Source organism: Convolutriloba macropyga, chromosome 2 (assembly GCF_964194025.1).
Source record: "Convolutriloba macropyga chromosome 2, txConMacr16.3, whole genome shotgun sequence".
In the NCBI taxonomy this organism is placed as follows: domain Eukaryota; kingdom Metazoa; phylum Xenacoelomorpha; order Acoela; family Convolutidae; genus Convolutriloba; species Convolutriloba macropyga.
The window spans coordinates 12,228,917-12,254,399 of record NC_134469.1 but is presented as its reverse complement, the minus strand read 5'-3'; the positions used below and the strand labels follow the sequence as shown (position 1 = coordinate 12,254,399).

The window sequence follows — 25,483 nt, the reverse complement described above, 5'->3', positions numbered from 1 at the left end:
CCCGTGTTGAGAAAATGCGACAAAATCGACGCGAGAAGTAATCTTGGAGTTGTAGGTTCGAATCCTGACAAGGACTGTCCTTGTTGTAAGATTTTTAGAACGGCAAAAACGGACGATTCTTACGTTTTAATACCGACGAAAACCGATCAAAACGACCAAAAATGTAAGGGCTTTGATGGGTTTTGGCGAAAAAAACCGGAAGAAAACCGAAGATTTCTTATGTTTGAATCCGCGAAATTCTCAACACGGGTAGTCATTGGCGCAGATTTTGTCAATGAGCGCTGCTTACTTGCGATTTTTTACTACAGAAAACAAAAAGTTATTATCATTATTATTAAACTCATCTAATGAATTGTTGAAAATATCCAAACAAGTATAACAAATACGACCGAAGTGAATGCTGTAACGAGTGGATACTACTACGAGGTCCACATCTGGCAACTTTCAAAGTGGGTACCTGCCAAACCGACCTTCAAAAAGACCTTGACAGAAGATAAGGATGGATTTGCAAATGAGGATACTGTCACGGTGGACAGGCGCGGGGCACTTTACAGAGTCACGCTGACATCGGTGGGTTCGTGCATTCCTCCAGGGTCTTCCACCAGCCTGATTACATATCACCAAACTGGTAATGACAAGATAGAGGAATAATTCTTCTACTCCACCAGAATTGGTGTCAATGGTTCTGTCAAACATGTAAGAAATGAATATTGGATGTGTCGAGACTTTAAGGATGAGCTGAGAAAATCTCTAAAAGATTGCTTGTTGTAGGAATCGTGTGGAAATTATGTACTAAAGGCGCGGGAAGTTTTCTGAGTTCTTTGAATTGTAGCAAGAACTTAGAATGAAAGGACCAGCCAAGCACTTCAATTAAATAATCCAGAAATATTGTCTATTTCGCTCTGATTTGTTCATTTCTCTTCATTTTCTGATTTACTTTCTTTAAGTTCTTTTTTCGTTTCTATTAGCGGTGTTCCTGTTTCGTTACAGAAACAACTCTTTTCTAAAAAAAACACAACATATTGAGGGAAAAAGTTGAAATGAAATGTTAGACGTCCGGGTTATTAGTATTTTCTGCAGCTACGATTGGTCAGATTTTGTTTGTTTTACACATTTTCATATAAAGAAAAGAAATGTGTGATTGTGTGCATGTGCTTTTGTGTGTTTGTGTGTTTGTGTGTGTGAGAGAGTGTGCATGTATGTGTGAGTGTGTGTGTGTGTGTGTTTGTGTGTGGTGCGAGTGTGTATTTTGTTTGTGGGCGTGTGTTTTGTTTGTGTGTGTGTGTGTTTGTCTGTGTGTGAGTGTTTCCGTTTGCGTCTGTGTTTTGCTGTGTGTGTGCGCGTTTGTATTTGATTTTTTGTGTTTCTTTAGTGTGTTTGTGTTTGAACAATCTCTCGTCCAAGAAAGCAATCTCTCGTTTCGAGCAGTTGACCACCCTTTCTTTATTCACGTGTTTTAAGAAACTTACAGACAAATTGAAACCATTTAAGTTTTCTTTTTATCTCGATCGTAATTCTTGCAACTTTTAACTGATACCTTTTTACATATTAAAAAAACTGATAAAGCAATATGATGATCTAAGAGGAGTTCATTTTGCATAATAAAAATTAATTGTAAGGAATTAATATAGATTTATGTAAGAAAAATTGAAGAAAAAGAATTATTTATCGAGGAGTTTCTTATTTCGGCAGGTGAATTTTTGCTGAAAAAGTAATCAAATGAAGATCACAAGGAATCAGGTAAATTCTTGAACCATTATAACCCTCCACCTTTGAAAAGGTTGTGTCAAACGTTTTTAGCCGAAAAACGTCCCCACAAGACCTTGTTATTGGAAACAGACTGGTGAAAAATTGGGTTGGGGATAGTACTATAACTGAAAATATCTGCATACATGATTATCAAGGCTCAAGAACCAATGAAAAAATTGAAGTTGTAAAACACTTTCCCAAAACAGTGGTCAAACAGTTCTCATTCCGGACGGGACAAATTCAGTTCTGAAAGAAGAATATAACAACATTGACAAGTCGGTTTAGAAGTATACAAATTTGGTCGATGTAATACGAAACAGGCTATATGTAGAAACGAATACACTAAAACAATTACCGCATGTTTGGAATCTGCCAAAACATCATCTATTAATGAGCGCATTAATCCTTTTACTGATAAGATCAATGCATACGCAGGTGATAAAATTTATGATGTTTAGGACTGTACCACCTGATGGAAACCATGCCTATTTATAATAGTTTTTTTTATATGAAGAGTTGCATTTCATTTGCAAACATTGTGTACTTTTTTTTGAAGAAAAAATGTACTTTCGCAATTGCTTCCCACATGTAATTTTTTAATAGCCCAGAATAACAATCAACGTAATCCAGCTCAATACCCAAAATACCGCAATCATTGAGGACAGAGTAACAATTATATGAGAGGTCATTAGTAGTCTAGATAAGTATTTTGCTAATCATTCTTTGTTCCAACTGTCTCAATTTGTGTGTACTGTTATAAAATGAAGCTTCAGTTCCATATTATTTTGCCCTTCTAATTTGTGAGTAATCACATCAAAAAAACTGGCTATACCTGTGAATCCTAAGAGAATATCAATGTGTTTGTCTTATGATGCCTATGCAAAGAGAAGATCATATTTCCGTGCTTGCTCAGGATTTATTCTTCGCTCTTTGGTTGTCATCAGTTTTTCTACTTTTGTCGGATAACGTAAAATTAAAATTAGGGCCATCTCTCAATTACATCCAATGTACCGGCTAAGTTTGACAGGCTAGTGATCTCAAAAACAAACACAAAATTTTAAAAATAAAATTCCTCAAGAAGGATCGGATTATTATGTGTTTTTTAAGGCTTCTAAACGCAGATCTACCAGCATTTGATGAACTCAAGCCAGCCACATTTAGCGCTAAAATGAATGAGCGTGCAAGCAAGTTGTCATGTTGAACAGATAAAAACAAATCAAATGCAAAAATATTTTTCAAAAAAGCAATTGACTGGTATAACGGTTTACTTCTCGCCGTGAGGAGGAATATACCCGAAGAGAGGGCTCTCATTGAGCGGGACTACAATTGAAAACATTTCCTATTTGAGTTTATGGCAGACCAAACGGTTTCGGAAATGATTTCGAATCCAAGATCTTAAAGATTTAAAATTAGTTGGACTTAGTTTTTAGGACGGCTTTTACTGTTCTAAGAAATTTTAATTGTAGAATTGGCATTTCGTTCAATATTTTTCAGTTCTCTCAGAATTGTTAATGGCACTTTTCGCTTTTTTTCTTTTCTCATCTTAAACTACTTTATCGCTCTTAATTTGCCAAAGTGTTTTTCACACATTGAAAAATTAATACAATTTTAAACCTTCTCAATACGTGACGTATATACCTGTTTTATTCTTAACACTACAATGACTCCAAACTATATTCGGGATTTCATAGTTCATACTCAATGGAGTTAACACTGTTTTTATTGTATTTGCTTGCTGATATATGTGTTGATTAATTTTTGTTGACTTTTTCCACTCTATTCTTCTGAGATCTGGTCTGGTTAAAACATCTTTGATTTTTTTTTGGTTTTTAAAATTGAATTATTAGGGGCGAAAGAGACGAGGCTTGATTCGACAAACCCACTTTTTGTATTCAATAGGCAAAAAATTTTGTTCTAAAGTTTTGTGGACGTGAAACAAATGCCATTTAAATCCCTCAAAACGGGTACTTCCAAATCCACTTGACACTATAAAGCACTCAAAAATCTCTAAAAATGTCTCTACATCAGTATTATTAAACAAAGCACATATAAAGTGTATAAACTGTACCATTTTTACAAACTATTTTTTACAAACTATATTTACAAACTATTACCTCGCTAACATATCGGCAAAATTATTTGGCAAAAATACGGCTGCAAGAGTGGAAAACATTATCAAAATTTAGTTCGTTTGTATTGAATTTTTTAAATTTATGGGCGTACAAACAAAAAAGAAAAATTTAACCGTAAATGGCTGATGAACTTAAAATGAATGGCTGCATATACTCGATAATAACAAAGATTGTCACACTTTTTTTGTTCCGACCCCACTTGTGGGGGGGATCTATATACTCAAATGGGTTTTTTTTGTTCCGTGAATTTTGGCCGACCGATATATTCATCTTAGAGAAATGTGCGTGGTATCATTAAAAAGCTCGTCCAGCGTAGAATTCGAAATTAAAAAGATTTTTTTGAATTTCTTTTTTTTCGAGGAGTTGTCGAGGTTTAAATTTTCATGTGAACACTGGATATTTGGTTCACTTTTGTTCACTTTTACCGTAATTTTCGTTCGAATTAACGTTTTTTCTACGAAAAATTTAATTCAAAACTAGATTTCACGCCAAAAAGTAAATAAATTTTAAGTTTTTAATAGACGAAAGGAGATAATAAAGACTAGTTCTAGTCTTAGAGGGAAGTTTAATATATAAAAGAAAAATTCGAATTAGGTTTTGGAGCTCTTTTTTTTTAAGAAAATTTTGCAATCTTTTTGTTTTTTCAAGTCACCTAGAGACTACTAGACACTTTTAATATCGAAGTTCCGTTAATGACAAACCTTTGCTACGATCAAATGAAGCCCAATGAACAAAAAATTCGTTTCGAAAGGATCGCTCATGTTTTTTTTTAGATTCGTATCTCAAATTTCGTAATTTCAAATAAAATTTTGATTTATTTTTTGAGGTTTTACTAAAGTTTTATAATCCTATGGCATAAGTTTTTTGACTAAAGGTGTAATAGATTTGCTAATGAGCAATAAGTGAAACTATCTAGTGCTGTGAGTGGACAGCTAATGGCTGTTAAGACTTTGAAAATAAATTTTCGAATTTTTTTTTAAAATTAGTAAATCATAAACTTGTTTTTGCGAACTGTAAGTTCGTCTTAGTAAAACAGGATTGAACTCCTTTATACTAGTGCAACATACGTTAATCTCATTGGCGGCTTTATGAAATAACTATTGGTTATACGTCTTCAATGCCACAAGATTTCAAATTTTTTAAAAAATTTTTTGGACATTTCGTTTTGTTGGTTCATTTTGAAATCTTATCACGTCATCCTAATATTGATGGCTACATCTTCCTTTAGTGAAGACGTCCAAAGGATAATAGATAAATTTTTCTGAGAAAAAATATGGTTTAAATGGCTTCAACACTTTCTTCTCCCATTTTTCTAAAGAAATTTTGGTTTTTGCCTGTATTTGTTGTTTTTTTTTCATAGTCATCAGACATATTGTGATATCTTATTGATAACTAGGCATGATAAACATCTTCATATTCACATCGTGGCATAGCTGAGCGTATTCATTGAATTCCTATGAAAGCTTTTGAGATTAATGGCTGTTAAGACTTTAAAAATATTTTTTTTGGAATTTTTTTTGAACATAAATCAATCTTAAGCTTATTTTCGTGGATTGTAAGTCGGTCTCGGTAATGAAAGAAACGCATTTTTTCTGCATCAACTTTAATTTATCTAGTTAGCGGTTTTGTCTTCTAACTATTGGTTTTTTTGACTTCGGTGCACAAGTTTTCAAAATTTTTATAATTTTTGGATTTTTTTTAGTAATTTTGGTTCCTTTTGAAATCGTATTACATTATCCTAATATTGATAGCTCCCATTGGCTTAGTGAAGACGTTCAATGGATCGTTGAAAAAGTTTTCAGAGAAAAAAGCTTATGGTTTAAATAAATTCGACACTTTCTTCTCTCAATTTTCTATCGAACTTTTGGATTTTGCCTGTTTTTGTTGTGTTTTCATAGTCAATGACTTGTTGTAATGTCTTATTGATAAATTTTGAATGACAAACATCCTTGTCGTCACATCATCTAGGCATAATTTAGCGTATTAAATGCCCTCCGTTGAAAGCTGTAGAATTTTTTGACTTTGAAACTATGGGTTTTCTCAAAAATTTCGAGGTTTTGATGTATTTTTCTTTGCCATACGACTTATTGTAATGAGTTATTGATGTCACTTGAATGAAACCTATGATTGCTGTTTCATCGACGCAGAATTTAGGGTGTTTAATTAACTGCGTTGAAAATAATTGAGTTTAATGTATTTGATACTAGGGCTTTTCTCAAAAACTTCGTGGTTTTAATATCTTTGTTTATATTTGTTGTTTTTCAAGTCATTTTGTAACAATAGAAACAATCACCTTGCTATTAAAAAATTAATTGAAAATAGAAGAGTTTATAGTGAAAAGTTCATTCTCTAATGGCTTTGAAACTTTTCTCGCTTAATTTTTGTGAGTTTGCTGTTTTTGCTTTTTTTTTTATTTTTAGGTAGCCGTAAAATTCTGATCGGTCTCATAAACCTTTAATGTTGCCTGTCGTGTTGCCCATAAACTTGTAATGAGTGATGTTACCCGAAGCAGTCAGTTTAAAGCCAATAGTCTTAAAAATGATGATATTGTACATCTTCAAAGATTTTAGTTTTTTTGTTCTTTTTGTCAACTTATTCTCGTCATTGAGAAGTCCACTCCAATTCCTTGAATTTCAAATAACAACTTGTCTACTAATATTATGTCGTAAATGATGTTTTGTTTGGTGGACATTATGCGTTTTCATCAAAAATATTGTGAGTGGTGTAATTGTGTTTCTTTTTTCTCATCTTTTAGCTTATTCAGGTAAAAACAGATCCCAATGATTTTCAAATGTGGCCCAAATGAACGAACTTCTTTTCTCTTTTAGTATAATTTTAGCTGAATGAGTATAAATGTAAACTGAAATAAAAATAAATAAAATTCAGATAATAGCTGATTATTTTAATGGCTTCAATAATTTATGTTATTGTTCTTAATTTTCTGCGATTTTCTGCGTCTTTGTGTAAATTGTTCGTTATTGAGATTTTCTTCGTATTTAGTTTATTACTATGGTTTAGTCTCAGCAAAGACAGGTCCAATTAGTTTCATATTGACTTTTTAGTAAATCTATCATGAATTATTTTGTTAACCGTAAATGGCGGATGAACTTAAAATGAATGGCTGCATAAACTCAATAATAAGAAAGATTGTCACACTTTTTTTGTTCCGACCCCACTTGTGGGGGGAGGAACTATATACTCAAATGGGTTTTTTTATTCCGAGAATTTTGTCCGACCGATAAATTCATCGTAGAGAAATGTGCGTGGTATCATTAAAAAGATCGTCCAGCGTAGAATTCGAAATTAAAAAGATTTTTTTGAATTTCGTTTTTTTTCGAGGAGTTATCGAGGTTTTTCACACATTGAAAAGTTAATACAATTTTAAACCTTCTCAATACGTGACGTATGTACCTGTTTTATTCTTAACACTACAATGACTCCAAACTATATTCGGGATTTCATAGTTCATACTCAATGGAATTAACACTGTTTTTTGTATTTTCTTGCTGATATATGTGTTGATTAATTTTTTTTGACTTTTTCCACTCTATTCTTCTGAGATCTGATCTGGTTAAAACATCTTTGATTTTTTTTTTGGTTTTGAAAATTGAATTATTAGGGGCGAAGGAGACGAGGCTTGATTCGACAAACCCAATTTTGTATTCAATAGGCAAAAAATTTTGTTCTAAAGTTTTGTGGACGTGAAACAAATGCCATTTAAATCCCTCAAAACGGGTACTTCCAAATCCACTTGACACTATAAAGCACTCAAAAATCTCTAAAAATGTCTCTACATCAGTATTATTAAACAAAGCACATATAAAGTGTATAAACTGTACCATTTTTACAAACTATTTTTTACAAAATATATTTACAAACTATTACCTCGCTAACATTTCGGCAAAATTATTTGGCAAAAATACGGCTGCAAGAGTGGAAAACATTATCAAAATTTAGTTCGTTTGTATTGAATTTTTTAAATTTATGGGCGTACAAACAAAAAAGAAAAATTTAACCGTAAATGGCTGATGAACTTAAAATGAATGGCTGCATATACTCGATAATAACAAAGATTGTCACACTTTTTTTGTTCCGACCCCACTTGTGGGGGGGGATCTATATACTCAAATGGGTTTTTTTGTTCCGTGAATTTTGGCCGACCGATATATTCATCATAGAGAAATGTGCGTGGTATCATTAAAAAGCTCGTCCAGCGTAGAATTCGAAATTAAAAAGATTTTTTTGAATTTTTTTTTTTCGAGGAGTTGTCGAGGTTTAAATTTTCATGTGAACACTGGATATTTGGTTCACTTTTGTTCACTTTTACCGTAATTTTCGTTCGAATTAACGTTTTTTCTACGAAAAATTTAATTCAAAACTAGATTTCACGCCAAAAAGTAAATCAATTTTAAGTTTTTAATAGACGAAAAGAGATAATAAAGACTAGTTCTAGTCTTAGAGGGAAGTTTAATATATAAAAGAAAAATTCGAATTAGGTTTTGGAGCTCTTTTTTTTTTAAGAAAATTTTGCAATCTTTTTGTTTTTTCAAGTCACCTAGAGACTACTAGACACTTTTAATATCGAAGTTCCGTTAATGACAAACCTTTTCTACGATCAAATGAAGCCCAATGAACAAAAAATTCGTTTCGAAAGGATCGCTCATGTTTTTTTTTAGATTCGTATCTCAAATTTCGTAATTTCAAATAAAATTTTGATTTATTTTTTGAGGTTTTACTAAAGTTTTATAATCCTATGGCATAAGTTTTTTGACTAAAGGTGTAATAGATTTGCTAATGAGCAATAAGTGAAACTATCTAGTGCTGTGAGTGGACAGCTAATGGCTGTTAAGACTTTGAAAATAAATTTTCGAATTTTTTTTTAAAATTAGTAAATCATAAACTTGTTTTTGCGAACTGTAAGTTCGTCTTAGTAAAACAGGATTGAACTCCTTCATACTAGTGCAACATACGTTAATCTCATTGGCGGCTTTATGAAATAACTATTGGTTATACGTCTTCAATGCCACAAGATTTCAAATTTTTTAAAAAATTTTTTGGTTATTTCGTTTTGTTGGTTCATTTTGAAATCTTATCACGTCATCCTAATATTGATGGCTACATCTTCCTTTAGTGAAGACGTCCAAAGGATAATAGATAAATTTTTCTGAGAAAAAATATGGTTTAAATGGCTTCAACACTTTCTTCTCCCATTTTTCTAAAGAAATTTTGGTTTTTGCCTGTATTTGTTGTTTTTTTTTTCATAGTCATAAGACATATTGTGATGTCTTATTGATAACTAGGCATGATAAACATCTTCATATTCACATCGTGGCATAGCTGAGCGTATTAATTGAATTCCTATGAAAGCTTTTGAGATTAATGGCTGTTAAGACTTTAAAATTTTTTTTTTTTGAATTTTTTTTTGAACATAAATCAATCTCAAGCTTATTTTCGTGGATTGTAAGTCATCCTCGGTAATGAAAGAAACGCATTTTTTCTGCATCAACTTTAATTTATCTAGTTAGCGGTTTTGTCTTCTAACTATTGGTTTTTTTGACTTCGGTGCACGAGTTTTCACAATTTTTATAATTTTTTGATTTTTTTTAGTAATTTTGGTTACTTTTGAAATCGTATTACATTATCCTAATGTTAATTGCTCCCATTGGCTTAGTGAAGACGTTCAATGGATCGTTGAAAAAGTTTTCAGAGAAAAAAGCTTATGGTTTAAATAAATTCGACACTTTCTTCTCTCAATTTTCTATCGAACTTTTGGATTTTGCCTGTTTTTGTTGTGTTTTCATAGTCAATGACTTGTTGTAATGTCTTATTGATAAATTTTGAATGACAAACATCCTTGTCGTTACATCATCTGGGCATAATTTAGCGTATTAAATGCCCTCCGTTGAAAGCTGAGGAATTTTTTGACTTGGATACTATGGGTTTTCTCAAAAAATTCGTGGTTTTGATGTATTTTTCTTTGCCATACGACTTATTGTAATGAGTTATTGATGTCACTTGAATGAAACCTATGATTGCTATTTCATCGACGCAGAATTTAGCGTGTTTAATTAATTGCGTTGAAAATAATTGAATTTAATGTCTTTGATACTAGGGTTTTTCTCAAAAACTTCGTGGTTTTAATATCTTTGTTTATATTTGTTGTTTTTCAAGTCATTTTGTAACAATAGAAACAATCACCTTGCTGTTAAAAAATTAATTGAAAATAGAAGAGTTTATAGTATAAAGTTCATTCTCTATTGGCTTTGAAACTTTTCTCGCTTAATTTTTGTGAGTTTGCTGTTTTTGCTTTTTTTTATTTTTAGGTAGCCGTAAAATTCTGATCGGTCTCATAAACCTTTAATGTTGCCTGTCATGTTGCCCATAAACTTGTAATGAGTGATGTTACCCGAAGCAGTCAGGTTAAAGCCAATAGTCTTAAAAATGATGATATTATACATCTTCAAAGATTTTAGTTTTTTTGTTCTTTTTGTCAACTTATTCTCGTCATTGAGAAGTCCACTCCAATTCCTTGAACTTCAAATAACAACTTGTCTACTAATATTATGTCGTAACTGATGTTTTGTTTGGTGGACATTATGCGTTTTCATAAAAAATATTGTGAGTGGTGTAATTGTGTTTCTTTTTTCTCATCTTTTAGCTTATTCAGGTAAAAACAGATCCCAATGATTTTCAAATGTGGTCCAAATGAACGAACTTCTTTTCTCTTTTAGTATAATTTTAGCTGAATGAGTATAAATGTAAACTGAAATAAAAATAAATAAAATTCAGATAATAGCTGATGATTTTAATGGCTTCAATAGTTTATGTTATTGTTCTTAATTTTTTGCGATTTTCTGCGTCTTTGTGTAAATTGTTCGTTTTTTGACATTTTCTTCGTATTTAGTTTATTACTATGGTTTAGTCTCAGCAAAGACAGGTCCCATTAGTTTCATATTGACTTTTTAGTAAATCTATCATGAATTATTTTGTTAAAAAGTACAGCTGTTGATTGATCTTTGACTTTAACCTCATTTTTTTTCTCTAAGTCAACTTTTTACCTAATCTCATTATGAAAAACATACATCTGCTGTATAATTAGCAAAAACTAAATTTGCGGAGTTAAGGTTTTATCTGATTGCATTTTGACGTTGTTACTAGGTGCTTTTAAAGTTATATATTGGGTTTCTGCCGTGAAAATTTTGCTTTTGCATATTTTTTTGTTTGTTGTTTTTTCTCGTAGTCTTTTTACTGGTAGATCTCGTGAGCGCTGTAATGAGAAATGGCATTATGTAATTCAATTAGTATTTACGTTTTGTAACGTGTTTTTTAAAGTCAAACATCTATTTTTGTTATCTCTTCATTTGGTTGACAATTAAGTCAAAAATGTAGATGAGCTCGGGTCGAAACATCATGTGCGAACGCACATTAACGAGCCGCCTTGTTTTCTCTATTATCTTGTAGATATATTTGTTATGGACTATCGAGTGCTGCTAGCATCAGGCGGATTATGATGTATCGCTTTTAAGTGTTTTAATTGCCATTCACCTAATGTCCACAAAACTTTACTTTAAAATATTGGTCTAATGGATCTAAAATATGTGTTTGCATATTCCAGTTTTCGTCTAATGTGATATCCTCATTTTTTCTAAATAGCTGCAATGAACAGCTCAAGTTATGTCTGAAAAACTCGACAGTGACAATTATCTTTCAGACGTGATCAGAATTTCACCAATTTTAAAATTTAGTGCTTTTTTACTTCCTTTTTAGACATATTCATCTAAATGGCAGCCAACTTTCTTGATAAGATTTTCAATCGTTTTTATTGTTGTGTTTGAACGTTTTTTGCAATCCCACTCTATAGTCTTCCGCTTAATATCGTGGAGAAAATGGGGAAAACTTACCATTCACGCTGAATCCTAACAAGCTCACCGGTCAAAAATAGTTTATACTGCTAATCGCCTTTAATTCTTCCCAAATTCTTCAATCGCCCGAACAAAGGAGTAGCATGGTTTTTTATTTCCCACTAAAACAGCTACGTGTTATTTAAACCCCAATTATTCCGGAGGCTTGCTTTGTTTGTTGACCATTAAAATTGATAATTCCAAATAAAAACCACGAATTACCCCGTAACTTTCTCCGGTAATGTTCCCGCTAGAACTCTCAAATTTGTTCTCAGTAATCCCTTTAAACAGGCTATGCTCTCACCATAACTTATTACCAATTAACAATTCCTGTGTGTGAATTCTTGGAAATTAAGGGACAATAATAGAAAAACTATTGACAAGTTGGCATATTAACTAGGAATTAATTTATCGGTACCTTCAAGCATGTAAAAAAACATACCGTAACGAAGTATTTTTTTTCCTTGAAAAAACTGTATAAGCTGTTCAACATGTTGATGCCTTTAAAAATTTGATATTTTGAAATAAAATGATATGTAGCCCCTTCTGCTGCTTTTCGAGTTTTCCACCCATCCCGGTACTTTGATTCGTATATGACAACTATTAAAACCAGATTGTTGCTTAGTAAATCTTTATTTTTTACAATGGCGCTGAAAAGATATGCCAACAAAAGAACGCCTGTTGAACGGCAGGCGAGGGGCCGTTCAACAGATGTTCTTTTGTAGGCTGCCACCGGCTATACCTGTTGCATTGAACAAGTCATTTTTTCACTTTAATATTTCTCAAGTGATCTGTTTAGCTGAAAAATAATAACCATGTGGTTATATATACTGGTATCAAAATACTATAAAAATTAAAATCATTGAAGTAAAAAAAATTAAAAACATCAATTTTGGTAAAGAAGTTATGTAATAAATTTTTCGTAATGTTTTCACGTAATGTAAACTTAACTTTTAAAAGCGTGACCAACGTTACTTTTTCAAAGAAATCTTTTCATGCTGTGAGACCAAAAAATTATTCAATTTGTTCTTATATATTTTCCCTTTCTTGCTAACCGAAGCCATTATGGTAACTTATTCCGTTTTTGTACTCATTGACGTACAATTGAAGTAATTCCAAAGTTGTTTTTAACATTTTATCTAAATTCGAATTGTTTTGTTTGAGCGTTTTGATGAAGATACCCATAAAAGTTTTCAAAACCTTCTGGTTTGACTATGTCATAATGAAATTTGATTTAAAAATTTTGGCTATGTATTAGTAGATCTATCGCTCTTTCATAAATTTTGCGTAGAAGATCCTTATATATACCCCAATCTGTGGAAAAATTCGTTTCAAGTTTTTTTTTTCAAATTTAATTTTAATAACATTGCTGAAAAAGAAAGAAAAGTATGAAAGCACAAGTGATTGTTAGGAAGAATGCGCATGTTCAGGGGAATTAGACGTCTGATTGATAAGTTGATGGTATAGCATGAACCGCTTTGTTTTAACGTTTCATTCAGCTGCTCATCAAAATTTAGTTTCATGGCGATTTGAAAACCAAGGTATCTGCAGCTTCTTTGTAGTGAAACTTTTTTAAGAAGACGATCCCGAATCGAAATTTTTGCGAGAGTTTGCATGAATACGGCTTTGTTTGTTTTCATGGTGAGCTTGTTCACTCTCTACTTATTCTGTTTTCTGTTATTATTCTGGCTTTCTTGATTTATCCATGTAAACTACTTTTCTTTCCAGAACAAGCTATACTTGTGTCATATGCGAAATGAATTACTTTTTCTGTTGTGTTTATGTTAGAAGAAAAGACCTTTTACAAATAGAATAAATAAGACAAGTCCCCGAAAACAGTTCCCTAAGGCACACCGTCATTTGAATTCTAACAATTAGAAAACAGGCCATTAGGTTTTAATTTTTTTCTGCGGTTAGCAAGAAACCAAGACAGCATTTTTTTTCTCTCTTGAGAAAAAATACATTTCGATTATTTGAGGAAAATGCTATGCTAGATGGAAAAATTGCAAGATCCAGGAAAAAAGAAACAGCTTCCTTATTTTGGCCTGAATTAGACGAAATTGTTTCAGCTAGTTGTAGAACTGGATCGGCTCTTGATTGTTTTCTGAAAATGAATTGGTATTTATGAATAATTTTAGGCTTATTATTGAAATCCGTCATCTGAGTCAGAAGGAGGCGCTCCAAAAATTATTTGGAGTAACACAAATTGAACAATAGTTTGTTCTTTCAAATTCATCTTTTTTTTGAAAATTGGCTTTGCGTAGGCTAATTTCATTTTAATTGGGAAAACTTTCTCCTTCATGCACTCATTTCAAGCGAACTGTAGATGTACGCTTTCTGAACGTACAACTGACGTTTTTCCTCGCTAAAGATATCAGTGTTAATGTTATTTGCCGCATGTGTCATGGGGACAGTTTTGTAACATGTCCCACTTCTCCAGTACAATAATTTTGTCCGTCCCCATGAGTTTTCAGAAGCAGTATTTTAAACAAAACTAAATCAATTTATGGGGTATTGTATGTCCCAAACTTTTTTCCCGTAAAGTTTCCTTCCTTTCCCTTAGAACGATTTATCATTTTTGATTCACTTTGTTTTTGCTTGAATATTCAGTTCATGGCGTGAAATCAGCAACTGCTCTAAGTTTGTATATCATACGGCCGTTTGTTGTTTTTTCCACCTTTTGTGGGTGATTGAACTTTGCGAAAGATTATTTAACTCATTATTCGGTTCTAAATTGGACGAACGAACTTATATAACTGCGGGTCAATTTATTTTAACTATGGGGATATAAACGCAGAACAGCAAATAAAACTAAACAACGAATCAAAGTAAAAATTAGAAGAAAACTGGAGTTTTATCTTTGTTTAATCAACAGCACTAAAGATAAATGATTTATGTAATTATGAGTTTCTTTAATTATTTTCTATGTCGTTTTCTGACAAACCAGCTCGTTTCTATTTTGGTTCCGGAAGAGAATCAAAGTAAACGCGACTCTAAAGCTTCCAATAAAAACAAATCATTTCTCTCTAGAGTTCAATTTTCTGGTAAATTATCTGTCCAAAAATTTTCTGACTCCAAAATGTTAGTACGCATTTAAAAAAATCTCCAATCAGAGGTTTTTTAGCATTGTTTATGGTTTAAAATATATTTGAGCAGCTCGTAGTCAAATTTTCAACAGTTCTCCCGCCAGAAGAAACACCTCTCGAATCACTTACCCAACTCATATCACTCAAAAGTTTGACAAAGGAAGCAAAATTCTACAGTTTCAAAACAAGCAAAGGGCATTTTCCTTGAGGTGTCTATTGACCAAATAGACACTGAGACATTAAATTTATCTTGTTTTTCTTCTGTGCCTCTAAAATTGAAACATTTATGTTTTTTTAGATTATGAAATTTCTTTTCAACTTTTTTTGGAGCAATTATTTTTGCAAAATGCTAGCGTGCTTCATGAACAAAATTTTATGAAACTTTTAACGTTTTACATACATTCTAAGGAATTGCAAGTTATACTTATTAATTATTCAAATACAATTTATTTGGTTTTAGTCCCACAACTCCTATTCATGGCGAACCATTTAGCTTGTTTTTTGAAAATTAATACTTTGCTTAGGTTTTCTGTGCTGCATAAAATAGACCAACCAGTAAAGTTTAAAAAAATTGAATCCAACGCTCAAAGTTTCAACGGGTACGAATCTTGATTATAATCCTAAGTGACAAAATTGTGTGTAAGAGAATCAGTGTCACTGTAGAGAGTGGTGCAATTGAAGTGCTTTTACATAAACTGATAATGGTACCAATACACTAACATTCTATTTAAACCAAGAATTGAAGAACCACCGGTAGTGGGCTGTGTCGAATGGACAGATGTTTTGAATTGTGACTACAAGGTTCATGAATAACCTGTCTTATGTTGAGATACTTTTTTCATTATCTCGGGTTTGTTAAAATATATACAACAACTCTTCATAAAATTGCAAAACAAACGGACTTTTCTTCAAGATAGGGTTTCAGAACTATGAGCATGGCAATGCAAAGTAAGGTAGGTAAACGATTTAGAATTATTTGAATAAAAGGAGCCACTTCAGATTCAGAAAACTTTTCTTTGTTACAAAACCTCCTAACGTTACTTTGATTTTCTAAATCACATTTGCATCAAATTGATCGAGTGATTATACCTTCATATCAGCAAAAACAAGGATTGACTGGCACAGCAGTTTCTTTTTTTTATAATGCTTCCATTAAATAACTCATAGCACCAGTAGTCAATTAAAAAAATTTTCACCTTAACTGAGAAGCATACAGAGAATCTATCTGTTTTTTTTGTGAATTTGTGAGCCACGCAAGTTTTCAATAAGTTCTGAATCTGCGGAGGCAATTAAGGTCAATGTTTGTCACTTACTTCAACAACAGGGTGCCTCGTAGTGCGAACCATTTAGCTTGTTTTTTGAAAATTAATACTTTGCTTAGGTTTTCTGTGCTGCATAAAATAGACCAACCAGTAAATTTTAAAAAAATTGAATCCAACGCTCAAAGTTTCAATGGGTACGAATCTTGATTATAATCCTAAGTGACAAAATTGTGTGTAAGAGAATCAGTGTCACTGTAGAGAGTGGTGCAATTGAAGTGCTTTTACATAAACTGATAATGGTACCAATACACTAACATTCTATTTAAACCAAGAATTGAAGAACCAACGGTAGTGGGCTGTGTCCAATGGACAGATGTTTTGAATTGTGACTACAAGGTTCATGAATAACCTGTCTTATGTTGATATACTTTTTTCATTATCTCGGGTTTGTTAAAATATATACAACAACTCTTCATAAAATTGCAAAACAAACGGACTTTTCTTCAAAATAGGGTTTCAGAACTATGAGCATGGCAATGCAAAGTAAGGTAGGTAAACGATTTAGAATTATTTGAATAAAAGGAGCCACTTCAGATTCAGAAAACTTTTCTTTGTTACAAAACCTCCTAACGTTACTTTGATTTTCTAAATCACATTTGCATCAAATTGATCAAGTGATTATACCTTCATATCAGCAAAAACAAGGATTAACTGGCACAGCAGTTTCTTTTTTTTATAATGCTTCCATTAAATAACTCATAGCACCAGTAGTCAATTAAAAAAATTTTCACCTTAACTAAGAAGCATACAGAGAATCTATCTGTTTTTTTTGTGAATTTGTGAGCCACGCAAGTTTTCAATAAGTTCTGAATCTGCGGAGGCAATTAAGGTCAATGTTTGTCACTTACTTCAACAACAGGGTGCCTCGTAGTCCTTAAAATTTTTGGAGGAGAAATATTGCATTGATTTTCTGGCATTCTGCGTTCTCTGTTGAATGAACATCTGGATCTGGGGAGCTAATTGAGTGAATGTGTGAATGTGCAACTGTCTTTTTCTGTCAGCAAAAGTTTTTTCTAAGAGAAAACCATTTGCCGGTTGTTATTGTTTCGTCCTTGGAATTTGAAAGACACGGTATCCGGTCTGTGATTACCATGGCACAAATAGTCGAAGTTGGTGACAATAGTGAGTTAACTTTTGTTGATTACTCTCTCAGTGGTCATCTAGTTGAGGTAAAAAAGACTTGTATTGTACTCTGGAAAATTTTTCACTAAAACAGTCTGGGTCTCATGAACGAATTTGACAATCTTGAACAACATTTTTCACAGAACAAAATTAATCACAAAATAGTTTAAGGTAGTCAAATGAATTCAAGTCCTATCTTGGACCATACAACTTTTGTGACAAAAATTGAACTGTGTTGGTTCCTCGAGCCTGGATTTCCGAGCTGAACGCTTTGTGTAATTTTTTAAAGAAAATAGTCATTTTCTCTCAGTCAATGCCGTGTGAGTTCCGCGTTAAACAATTGAAAAAGAATAATTGCCGTCTCAAGGCATAGAAAACAGAAAGCAGTCAATATAGTGTATGGTGCAAATAAAAAACGCTTCAACAAATTTTCTTGGCTCTGTTGGAAACCTTAAAAGTCTAGAATAACCGTTCACTGACTCAACATTTTAACAACTTAAACGTCAGATAAAAGTAGTCGATACGAAATCAAAATAGAATTTCAGTTACATGTCCGCTGCAAAGAATTTTTAATTTTGCATAGAACCATATGGAAAAATCCAGACGATCACTGTAAAAGTCCGCCATTATATCGCTTCTATCTTGTAGTATTGCATTTAGTCGTATATTTTTTTGATCGCTTTGAAATTTTATCCCATAGCTCATTACCCAGGTTTTGGTCCAGACCCAAATTGAGCTATGATCAGACCCAATCGAGCGGACAACCCAGTGTTCCCAGACCGAAATTACAGGGTCTGGAAAGTGGTTCGAGCGCAAAAAAGTCTGGACCACGGTCTGATTTCGGTCTGATCAGAGGTCAATTCGGTCTAGAAGGTCTGATCATAATATTTTTAGTCTGGACCATGGTCTGATCAGAGGTCAATTCGGTCTGGAAGGTCTGATCACAGTCTTTATAGTCTGGGCCATAGTCTGGGCTCGGTCTGATCAGAGGTCAATTCGGTCTGGAAGGTCTGATTTCGAGTGCATTATTTTTTCAATTTATTTGTTTTTTTATTGAGGGATGTTGGCTCTGCCAACAGGCAACAATAAAGCAGCGTTCCGATCAGAGACACATCTAAAGTCCGATGACTCTGATCAGAAACAAGAAGTCCAGCTGATAGCAAATGCCGGTCCCCTCAAGAGGAAATTTTGATTAACTGAAGACCACGAGGTTTCTTGTGGAAAGCTGTCTAAGTTCATCCATTGAGTCAGAAATATGAACTAAGGGGTATGGTAAATAAAATGTTTTTCTCAACAGTTAGGTTTCGTTTTCATTAGCAATATTTTCAGAATTGGCTTTTCCTTAGATGATTTTAATACTGCAAACACCAGCTTTTTGTGAAATGAATATATTATAGCAAAATTAAGAGATTTGTTCATAATTAAAATCTTTCTTTGATCAGACTATTTTGAGCGCACTTGAGTCTGATCATAGTCTGATTAAGGTCTGGGCAATGGTCTGAAATTGAGTCTGGACCATGGTCTGAAGATGGTCTGATCATAGTCTGTTTATAGTCTGGACAATGGTCTGAATTTGGGTCTGATCATAAGCGCACTATAGTCTGGACATTGGTCTGGGTTCGGTCTGATCAGAGGACATTTTGGTCTGGAAAGTCTGATCAGAGATCATTTTGGTCTGGAAGGTCTGATCAGAGGTAACTTCGGTCTGGAAAGTCTGATCAGAGGTCATTTCAGTCTGCATAGTCTTATGATAGCTCAATTTGGGTCTGGACCTAAGCCTGGGTATAAATTTTCGAAGAAGTTCTTATTACCAAATGACTAGTCTATTTCTGTAGCAGTTTGTTTATTTGTACTTTCTGTGTAGTAACGATAAGGAAAACCATTGCTAATCAGTGCTAATGAAGGTTAATTGTTTTGTTTCTAATTTTATGAACATTTTGCACGTTAATTCCAGAAAGGAAAGCGCTTTGCGGGAACAAACTTTGAAATCCTGCGCTTTGAATGGTTAAATTGAAATTATTCAAAATGCAGTTTCTGTAAAGGTTACGGGGTGCTGAAGAACACTGTCACTAGAAGAATTACGGGGTTGGACAAAATAGTTGTACTGAATAAGTCAATGATATTGTTTTTGGAAAAGTCACGGGTTGATACAAATTGTTACTGGAAAAGTCTTGTGGTGGAACCAAACACTATGTTACTAGAACTGTCACCGGGAGGGGTACAAAATTGGACTAATTTTTCTAATAAATAACATATCTACTCATATATCGACGAATAAAATGGACGCATCAAAAACGGCTTCCCAAAAAGATAGAGCGGTGATGCATTTAGAATGAATTTTTTCTAGTCTTATTGTACGGTAGCAGGTAAAATTCTCAATTTAAGCTTTATTAAGGTGAGTTGAAAATGCGTTGATATAGCTTATAAATCATCAATGCATATTATCATTTTTACAGTTTCTAGAAAAAATTATGCAGTTATTTCAAACTCTGGGTCGAAAGAATTTGGTGACAAGGAGGCGCGATTAATTAAGTTGAATCATAGAATATTTTGCTAATCTAGAAAAAATTTCAATATGCTCCCCTATTCATGGATATTAAAGTTTTCTTTTGTTTTTTAGGGCAGTATTTTTTGAAAATGAAGAATTTTAGCCAATTTGGAGTCAAGTAACTCACTTTCATTGAATAGATGTGGCAACATGATCCAGTAAATTGGGGAAAATTTTGTTAATTCCATTTTTTTCAAATTTTATTCAAATTCTGCTTGATTTCTTTTGCATTTTGCCTCTCTTCTTTACTCTTTGATAATTCTCTCAATAGAGAGGAAAATTTTTCATTTGCAATCGATTAACATGGTTCTCAGTTTTTGTGACTTCATTTTTTCGAATTTTCAAGTGGCCTCAAACTGTTAAGAAAAAGAAAAAGGGTCTTTACCATAATACCCCCGGGACGAAATTATAGCCCCTATTATGGTTTGCTGGCGTTATATGACCACTATACTGGGAGGACTATATGGGAAAGACACAAAAAAAACTAATTCGCATACTGATTCCTCGCCCTTTCGCACAACACCCAACCCCCCCCCCCCCCCCTTCATAACAGTTCTAAATTTCAAACTTTCGTTCAGGTCTTGATACCCCTACTCAACCTTTGACCCACTTGGTAACCAAAGATGGCAACACAATATGCTTTCTATGGATCGACAATCTTACGAAGAATTACTACAATAAGGTCAACTTTCAAATGGTTCAAAACGGTGTGAACAAGGACAAACTGACAGTCGATGTTTCTGTAAGTTACATTTTAAAGTAATTTTATGGTGCAATTTTATTGGCTGTAGCAGAGAACAAAATATTCTCTTAACAAGTTGACCAGTGTCGAGATTTTTACTACAAATTATGTAAGAATGCACTGACTGACACTGAAGGAAAAAAAGTTTTTCGGCAAATAAATATTACGTAATCGTTCGCTTAATGAACTTCATTTTCAACGGATTTTTTTTATAGTTTCAGCAATTGTCAACACATTAAGTTAATAATTTTGTCAGACTTTCCCGCTTTAAATTTTTTTCAGCACCTGTCAGCGCCCGTCGAGCATGGTCTTTTCATGGGCTGAGCAAAAGGCTTTTCATACTTTAATTTCGGAGTTTTCATTTTTTTTTTGGCTTTTGTACATACAGAATCAGCATCGGAGCAGCATAGACGACTAAATGGAATTGCACCAGAGCAATCCCACTTGAAAAACAGTTGCAAAAGACCAATTGTCAACTCTTAAGAAAAAGCAGTCGTCGAAGCTGGAGTATGTTGTCACATTATTTGATTGAATGAAACCAAGTAGCTTAAGAGTAATTGTCTTCCTTCCTTTAGCTAAAATGAAAGTGTGACGCTTTTCAATTGTTCTATTTTCCAAAATTATTAAATATTGTTTTAAAAAAACAACGCTCATTTTTGATTGGTTAGTGGTTCTCCAGAATTGCAAAAGATGAAGTAGCATACTTTATTATTGCGTTACGAGCAATATTCATCAAGAAAACCTCTGCAAATGCAGAATTTTGAATTTTTGGAAGTGCTTCAAAAGATAAATTTTAAAATGTTGGAAGAGATTTTGTAAGAAATGAAAAGAAAATTTAGTACATTTAGAGCCCAAAACTATCAATTCAACACATTCAGCATGTTCCTTACATAATTTCAGCACAATCAATTCATTTCTTACAAAATTTTCCGCTTTCATCAACTCACATCTTTATCCGGGCAATTTAAATTCATAAAATAATAATTCGAGGTCGATCAGTTTGGCCAAATCCGGGTTCAAGAAACCGGACTTTTTTTTAAAAAAATCTACAGAACCTAAATTCAAATTTTATATCTATCAGAAAACGGATCGTTCCGTTATTCACATTTCACGAATCCATTTTCAACATATAAATAGGTTGCTTTATATACTGTTAGTAAAAATATTTTCTGAAACTTGTACTTGTCTATATTTTGAACATGTTCAGGTAACCTTATTATTTCGCTATTTAATTTTCCATTGAGTTTTTTTGTTTTTTTGCTTGCTTTATTTTCGCCAGGTTTCGAAAAACTTTTTTTGGATATTCGACAGCTTTCTGTATAATTCTTAATTGGGTAAAAAAAAACTTGAAAACAGAAATTTTCTTAATGAAATGTTCAGCAGGTAAAATTATATTTTATAATAGCAGATCCCTTGAGTTAACCATTTTTTTCTCATATGGCAAACTGTTCTACTTTAATTTATTTGTCATTATATTCTCTGAATTGAGAAAGCTGGCAAAGACTGGAGAGAAGTTTCACTGAAAAAAAAATGTGACAATTTTATTGGTTTTGCGCAAAATCGTTTTTTGTTGTTTGTAGTTACATCTCGTATTAACCAAGGTTGAGCAATATATGATAACTATGATAAGACCATAATCGGTCGAGAGCACTGGGGTGGGGGTTAAAGCTTGACTCATCAAAAGCATCTTCCAGCAAATGTACAATTTGCGGCCTAAATCAATTGATTGGGGCAGCAATAGTACGGCCTCGAAAATCTGACCAAGACCATCCAGACTCTGTACGGTCTTATCACGTCCGCATCCAGACTATTCACGGTCTGACCAGGGAAAATCTGATCAGAGATTCTGCGATCCGGAAAGTCTGGCCAGGGCCCCATCTAGTGTCTGCACAGGCTGATCAGAGCATTCTAGGGTCTGCAGTGTGATCACAACTGTACACTCTGGATATCCTGGAGGTATTGTCTGGGTATTTTATTCAGAGCCCTTTGCGGAGCTTTTACGGTCTGATCAGAACTCCATCTTGAGTCTGGCTATTCTGCTCAGAACCAAGAGGTTCAGCCGCAGAATGTAGACAGTACTCCAACCAAAAGAAGTAATAATTACCCGGGAAAGAAAACTACGTTTTGGAAAACAGTACCCCATTTTAGTTAATGAGAATTAAAAATTGCGCTGGAGACCAATGTCTGTTTTGTGCTACATGTGTGTTGAAAGTGAACATGTTTGTTTGTAAGAGAATCTTGTTAGATAAGGAGGTCAGAAAACTTATAAACAGAGTTATTTCGATAATTAATCAAACTTTTTGCCTAGCACCCCCAATGTGCAACCAAGGTTGACCAAGTGGGGCCTGATCATATATGATCTGCTGTACCTCTTGGGTCGGCTCTCGCCACTTGGGAAGTTAACCAAAGTCTTATCAAAAACAGGCAATAGTTTGGGCACACTTGCTAAAATTTTTTTTCACGGGGCAAGGACACGGATTCATGCTGTTTAGAGAAGCAAGGGCGTTGTGTGCATGACGGCCTCAAATGCTGACACTTCTCAGAGCGTAGAGATAGAATTCTCAATTGAAAACAGCATTACAGTCGAGGGACAAAATTATACCCAAGTCTCACCTCCACTCGGAGCCGCCCTCTTCAACTTCTCAGGTAACACCATTACTCCCTCAGTCAAATTCTATTGGTCATCTTGCAAACATTTCGTTGGTTTATCGTATTTTAGCAAATTTGCCAAAATCAGTGGCAATGCAAAAATCACCGAACAAACTGCCGTTCCTTCGTCGCTAATTCCGGCAGCTAATTCTAGCGACAAAAGCACTGCAAAAATCGGCGACAAATTCCCCAAAATTTGATTTGTTCGATTTATAAAATGTTGGGCTTTGGTTATTAATTAATCCGACATAGTATTATTTCATAAAAATCCTCAGTTAAAACAAAACTCTTTTCTGAAAAAAAATTTCATAAAGAGTGGTAGCCGCCGATATTAAACGTGCGGAAAAGAGTGACAAGATCAAAGGATTAGAATCAATAGACTTGTCGCTAGTATTCGCACACTCTAAAAAGCGAAAAAAAATGACATACATACCAAAATTTGAAGGTATCACACTTCTTCGCGCTCGCTTACTTTCCTGACTTATTATATGTGCGTAAAATCCATGCGTAAAACAACGATTTTCCGAGTATATATACTCGAGCAAATGTACTTTTTGCAATGTAATGAAATCTTGCAAGCTTTACGTCATCTTGTAAGATTTAAAAAAAATAATTTGCAAATTTTTTGAACAAATAAATGTTCAGCATATGATGAGAATGGTTTTATCATCAGCGTTTTTTCATCATGCTACCCGGGTTGTGGTCGTGAATGTATGAACCTATAGACATCATCCGTAGAGCTTGTGCAAATTTTGGATCTATTCTGTTTAAAAACACCGATGGAGGACAAGCACTCATGAAAAGGTAGCTTGTAATAATGGTATACTAAGTTGTAATTTTGCCACAGATTCTATATCCTAGGAAGTAGAAAGAAAACAAGATAACTTTTTCTCGTATGAATTTTACTCGCTTAATTAAAATTAAAACTTTTGTCAACGAACTTCAGTATTTACTGACGTGTAGCCTTTATTTGACTTGACGATACACACCATTTCAGATCACAGCTCTCTTACTTTTTTCGCTTGAGACACTTGAGAATAGACTTTGTTAAGCCTAAATCTGTTGCCCCAGAGTCTACTCTAAGTTGAAAATATTGTTCAAGAAGACATTTTTTAATTGCAACTTCTCGCAACATACTATTTATGTTATTACTACTTACAATTGATTCATAAGAGAATCCCTTCACAAATTTTTCAATTTTCCCTCCTTTGAAAAAAATTGCATTGTCTGTTTGCAAAGCAAAACGTATGAAAACTTATGGGATCTGATAACGTTGTATTGGCTTGGATCATTACGATAAGATATTACTGAAGATATTTACTATAACTAAGAATCATGCTGATCCTTCAAGTTTAGCTCCTCGCTGCCCAGAGGAGTCCCAACTCTTGGGTCACCTACCAAAAACTTCACCTCTCTCTTCCAGGACTTGGCCTCTGGAAAATGTACAAGGCCTTATGAGTCCTACAATTTTCAAATGCTTAGAATGGTTTATCCAGGTTTCGTTCAACTAACTTAAAAATACCAAATTGCAGAATCTATAGTAACTGTTTGAGAATGCGATCCGCTTAACTGTTTTTTTAATCTCGGGTCGAGATGTTGTAAAAACAAAAACATAAGATTGTCCTTGAAAAGCTGTGAAAAAAAAGTTTTTGAACACAAAGCACCATCACAACTCTTAGCAATGAATGAGGCAATAAGTAGTAGATGATATACAGTTGGGATACTTGCAAAAGGATTTTCGCGCCGCTGGGATTCGAATCTGTGACTTCCAGAGTACTGAGCAGGTCTTTCACCAATGCACCATATGTGCTAATAATGTTGGAAGCCATATTTGTAAATAATCTATTGTTAAGTTAGCTTGTATATATTCTCCTGCTAAGTTGTTAGCTTTTATAATTGTCCTGAGTCGAGTGCTGGCAATCTTTCATAACTTATTTTGTCTTTTGTACCCCACTTATATCATCTTGAATCAAATATACCTTCCATAGACCAAACAATAACAAACACAAGCAAACTGACGCGACCTCATTGTTAACGCTTAATCACTGTTGTATAGTGCAATGTCAAAAATCAGAGTCAAATGCTTTCGCATTTGGATTCGAGCAAGATGACGCTGAGAATGATATGCTGGAAGCTGTTCTTATCTCGGATGATGAGTGTAATTCCAATACTTCCCAGAACAGTCCATCTGATCAAATTGTCCAGTTGATGATAAATTCCGATAGTGACTCA

General features: G+C 33.5%; 1 protein-coding gene across 1 annotated transcript in view; it reads left to right on the top strand.

Moving 5' to 3' along the window:
• LOC142334817 (uncharacterized) overlaps nt 1-25,483 on the top strand; it is a 78,079-nt gene that overhangs the window by 1,780 nt on the left and 50,816 nt on the right. Inside the window, exons 2-4 of the mRNA XM_075383141.1 lie at nt 375-628; nt 20,439-20,602; nt 23,095-23,248. Of these exons, the coding sequence (XP_075239256.1) occupies nt 20,555-20,602; nt 23,095-23,248 (202 nt within the window). The 5' untranslated portion in view covers nt 375-628; nt 20,439-20,554. The remainder of the gene's footprint in view (nt 1-374; nt 629-20,438; nt 20,603-23,094; nt 23,249-25,483) is intronic.